This window comes from Hipposideros armiger, unplaced genomic scaffold (genome assembly GCF_001890085.2).
Source record: "Hipposideros armiger isolate ML-2016 unplaced genomic scaffold, ASM189008v1 scaffold_138, whole genome shotgun sequence".
Classification (NCBI taxonomy): domain Eukaryota; kingdom Metazoa; phylum Chordata; class Mammalia; order Chiroptera; family Hipposideridae; genus Hipposideros; species Hipposideros armiger.
In genome coordinates this window covers 1912370-1917397 of record NW_017731488.1, presented here as the reverse complement: position 1 = coordinate 1917397, position 5028 = coordinate 1912370, and the positions used below count along the sequence as shown (strand labels likewise).

Here is a 5028-nt window from a genome sequence, read left to right as displayed (position 1 = left end):
AGGGTGGAGCTCCCCAGGCAGAGATGAAAATAGTGAAGGCCAGGCTTATTTCCATCAGAAATAGCTTAGTGAGGGGTGAGGTGTGTGGGTTTAATTGGCCTTGGGGCTGTCATGGGCTCTAGCTGGGAAACTTGTTCTGCTCCTGATACAATGAGTTCCTTCCCCATCAGCAAGTCAACAAGGCCCAGGCTGAAGTCTCCGGAAGTGGGAACCACTCAGCTGGAGCCTTCGCAGTGCCACAGCCAGGGCCACCGCCAAGCCCTGGGACTTGGGAAACCACTTCTGCTCTGTGGCCTCCGTTTCCCCATCTGCATAGTGACCACAGGAACTCCCAAGACTCTGTCGTCGGTATGAGTGACATTTTTCGCTTCCGCGTGCAACATTTGGGCACGGTGGAAAAGAGGCTGCTTGCCCAACGTCGAGGCCTGCGCGGTGGGCGCGGGCGATCACCTAGGCCTGGGCGGCCGGAGGCCGGGCTGGGAGTCCCGTAGCTGCCCCCGCTCGCCGCCAGCTGCCGCCTGGCCCTCCCCCGGCTCCGGGCGTGGCCGCTGCCCCGCCGCCCCTTTATCTGTGCGCTTGCTGCCGGGACTTGCAGGCCCGCCTTTCCCAGCTCCGCTCCGCCAGCCACCAGCCGCAGGTACTGGACTTGGAGGGAGTGGGAAAGGCGGGCAGCGAGCAGAGGGGTTGCTCCGGCGGGGCGCGGCGGGGCAACGGGTGCTGCCGGCAGCCCAGAGCTCTCTGTGAGTGTGAGGGTGTGGGGAGGGTCACGTGGGGAGGGAGTGAGGACACAGGCAGGTCCGCATTGCTGGAGAGGGGGCACCTCCCGACGTCAGGGGAAATCATCAGGAGGGGGCACCATCACGGAGGAAGTGGGAGCCGGAAGGAAAGGCAAAATGGTAGGGAAAGCATCTCAGGGACGAGTGGGAGGAGGCGGGGNACATATCTTTATTCCTCAATATTTACACTTCTTTTTGATGTGGTTATGTGCAATGTTATTTTAGTGCTAAAAAAAAGAAAAAAGAAGATGACATTTAAACAGAGATCTGAAGGCAGTGGTTTGGCCAGACGGTCAGCTGTTTGGAGCTCAGCACAGCTGCACTGCCTTGGGATCTGTGCAGTCACATAGGGCCCTGCGCTCAGAAGGCTCCCACACTGGGTTTAATATTTTGCTGTCGCTATCTTGAAATGCTTAATTTTTTTTAAACTAAAGACCTGCGTTTTCTTTCTGTTCAGGACCCCCAAAATTATGTAACCAGTCCTGTCTGGGGCAAAGTGAGTTCTAGGCAGAAGGAACATCAAGTGCAAAAGTCAAGAGATGGGACTATGTTGGCAACTTTGAATCAAGGGTAGGAGAGGAGTGCATGGCTGACTTCTCTATTTCTGCTCTTTAAGCATCCACTCCTCCTCCTGACCACTGTGGTTCCCACCCTTCCAGGGCTCTCAGGAGGGGAGAAGGTGAGGTTACAAGGTCAGGGAAGGTCTGACTTAACCGTATTGTCTTGAGCTAGTATTCCTGTTTTCCAGGCTTGGCAGGGGTTTAAGGCAACTGTTTTTCTTGTTGGGGGGAAGGGGGTTGGAACACTTTCCTGGAAGTCTTGATCTGGTTTTCCCCAACGCAGAACCTGAGACAGAGACTTGAGCACAAGAAGCTTGTTTGGGAGGTGACCCCAGGAAGCTGAGGGAGGGGGTAGAGAGAGGGAGACAAAGAAAGAGGCAAAGCCCAGAGGAAGACGTGTCTTCCAGCTTGCTGCTTTAGGTGGCGGAGCCTGGATTCCAGGGGCTGACAGAATGCCTCCCAGAGTTGTTTTCTTTTGGACAGAAGGCTGGGACTTTCACTAACTGTCAATACACCATTGGATGAGGGCTGTTCTCAGGGTGTTAACTGCCTGCCCTTCAAGTCTGCACCTAACTAGGAGGCTGAGCTATAGGTTCCAAGAGAGCCCGGAGGTTGGAAAATGGAGGCATGCCTGGTGGGCGCTTGGGGTGGGGCTGGGGTCAACATGCCTAGAACTGTCCCTCGCTGCTGAGACTGAAATCTGAGGACAGCCAAGAAGGTGTGACCCCTGGTGTTTGCCATGCTGGGGATAGTCACTGTGAGGCCTCCCATCTGTAGATCCCTCAAGAAAGACACAAATCTCCACCAGCCAGTTGCTTATGATGCCTCTCTCACCCCCACCCCCCCAATCCCAGGACATCCCAGGACACTCCCAGCTGCTTTCTGCTGAGGCCTTGCGGCTCTTTCAGGAGACCATACTGGGCTGGATCTAAGGCCACCTCAGGCTAACTCTGTCCTGTGGCCCAATGCATCTCCCTCCCATCACTGCTCTCTACTCTGCTGCTACAGAATCCCTTTGGAATTCTTGGACAAGGGTCAGATACCAGGTCATGGAGTCCCAGGGGACACCCACCACCTCTCTGACTGGTCTCCTGAAAGCCCTCCCACTAGGCTTGAAGCGAGAGGAAAGCCACCCCACCCTACCCAAATCTCTCCAAAGAAAACCCTCTCTACTCTCTAACTCCAGTATCCATATTGCCATCAGGATAAACTCCCCCCTCACCCCCCCCCACACACACACTTGGTGAGGCCCTCTACATTCTAGCCTCTCTGTACCCTTCTGGTGTCATCTGGTATCTGGTGCCACCAGGTCCCCATGCTCCAGCTCCAGAACATGGTGGCTCATTTCCTAAACTTACCCCACCACTCATGCCTCTGTACCTTTGCACGTGCTGTTCCCTCTTCCTGGAAAGTTCTTCCCCTCCTCGTGGCCTGACAAACTCCTCTTTATCCTGTATGACTCACCCTAAGTGGCCTGCAGGCAGTGAATCTCTGTAGGAAATCAGTCCTTCCAATATTATGTTCCCACTGCACCCTGCATGGTAGAGATTGTGGCCTCGAGTCATACTCCCCGGGTTTGAATCCTGGCTTTGCTATGTATATAAGTCAGGAATCCCTTCAATAATACTGTGTAAGAAACCACCTCAAAATTCAGGAGCTGACAACAAGACTTTGTTTTTCTCACTTATTGGCAAATGGAAGGAGTAAAGAATGAAATCTGGTAATAGTTGGCATTTATTGAGCAGTTACTATATGCCAGGCACTGTGGGCACTTTACATGCATTATTCACTCCTCATGCCAACCTATGTGGTGGGTATTATTAATGTGTTTTAGAGTAGAGGAGATAGAGGTCCAGAGAAGTTACATAACTCACACAGGGTAACACAGCTTATAAGTGGTAGAGCTAAGATGTGAACTCAGGCAGAAGGCACCCTGTGCTTCACTGTTTTGTTGCCTCCAATGAATGATGTCCTTGTTTTAGGGGAAAGACAGGAATGGGTTCAGGACAGCTCAGGCACCCACATTTGTCCTTTCTCTTACTTTGGATCCACTGAAGGCCTTCCTGACGATCTCCCACCTCGGAGCCTGATTTGTGAAGGCTTTTGACTCCTTTTCAGGTACTGATTTAGGCCTGCCCAGGAGTCCAGTCTTCCTGGAGACCCTGTTCTTCTAAGAGCTGAACCTGGCACCTGGGAGGGCAGCTGGATGATGCCCACGTCCTCCTTCCAGGGTCTGGGCTGAAAGTGTCATTGGGAACAACGATCTTCCTCGGTTCTTATCTTCTTGAAAGAAAGAATTCAGTCAAGAGACAGGAGTCAAGCAAGCAGCAGACAGCAACGTTTATTTGCAAAACAAGTGTACTCCCGAGCATGAAGCGGGCTGAGCCGAGGGTGGATAGCAACCCAAAGTCTCTGGGACCCTGACCTTCTATCCTCTAAATTGGGCTATCCTCCTCCTCCCTTTTTCCTGTTTTTCACCTCATTCTCCATGTCTCCTTCATCCTAGTATGTTTGCACTAGCCCAAGTGTTTTTGTTCTGGATACTCGCTTCAGTGAGTTTATAACAGGATGTTTGATGATGCCCCGGGGTTGCCTGTGGGAGCCTCCTAGTTCCTCCTCCTCCTGCTCATGGCCATCTTCCTACCTACTCTATTAAAAGGATTATGGGGTTCTGGGCTCCTAGAGCAGTGGAGTCACTGGGCCTCACCCGGGTGGCCTAAGCTGGGGGTAGGGGCTAGGAGAAGGGGCGGGCAGGGAAGGGAGGTACCGTTGGCTGCCCCGGGGCTGCTCTCACTATGCCTGGCTGGGAAAAGGAGTTGGAGAAGAACGGGGCAGGGAAGAAAGCGTCCTGGCCCCACAGCTTCACTCCTTGCTGCCAGAGCTGTGTAGCAGATAAGCACTGGGCTTAGATCCAGGCCTGCCGCTAGCCAAGTGGATGGCCTTGGGCAAGTAGCATCCTCCCGAGCCTGTTTCCTCATCCATACACTGAGGTAATGACAGAACCTCCTCATGGGCCTACAGTGCATGTAAGGGGCTTTGCATCAGGTCTGGCACGTGGCAAGTGCTCCATAACTTTTATAACTTTTCTGTTCTAACTTTTATAATTTTTATCACTCAGCTCTCCAATACCCACGGCCAAGTTTCACGGAAGTGACTTTTCTCCCCAAGCACAACTCCAGGTCCATTTCTCAGAGCCTGAATACATCAGGAACTATGTGATCTGGGATATATAATTTCTCTTCTCTGGGCCTCAGTTTTTCTATCCATAAAATGGGGGTCATCACACTCCCCTCACAATAATGCATGAGGCTAAATGAGATAAGATAACAGCCCCATGTCCCCTTTCTGAGCCCCAGTTTTCCAATTTGTAAAATGGGTAACTAGGGTAGTCTGGCTCAAAGGAGGTAGTCATGGCAACTGCTTAGCACATGACTACACATAGAAAGTAGCTTTAAAAGCAAGCCCAGGGCCAGCCGAGTGGCGCATTGGTTAAGAGCTGGCTTGGGACGCCAGAGGGCCCCGGTTCGGATCCCACATATGAGGGCCAGTGACACTGCTCTCTACAGCTAAGATGCTGAACAACAGCTCAACCTGGAGCTGGGCTGCTGTGAGTCGCTGGCAACGGCGGAGGCTGCAGCCCCTTTGGCAGTGGGTTGCCATGGGCTACCATGTGTAGCCAGCAGCCAGCATGA

At 52.9% G+C, this 5028-nt stretch overlaps 1 protein-coding gene across 6 annotated transcripts in view; it reads left to right on the top strand.

Moving 5' to 3' along the window:
* The first annotated feature begins 236 nt into the window (after window positions 1–236).
* PAQR7 (progestin and adipoQ receptor family member 7) overlaps window positions 237–5028 on the top strand; it is a 17703-nt gene continuing 12911 nt past the window's right edge. Inside the window, exon 1 of one of the 6 annotated variants that reach the window (XM_019650293.1) lies at window positions 237–348. Coding sequence is in view for 1 of the 6 variants with exons in the window: in XM_019650288.1 (XP_019505833.1) it covers window positions 894–896 (3 nt within the window). In the remaining 5 variants the exon portion in view is untranslated. The other 5 variants (XM_019650289.1, XM_019650291.1, XM_019650294.1 and 2 more) reach the window with 5 other exon arrangements.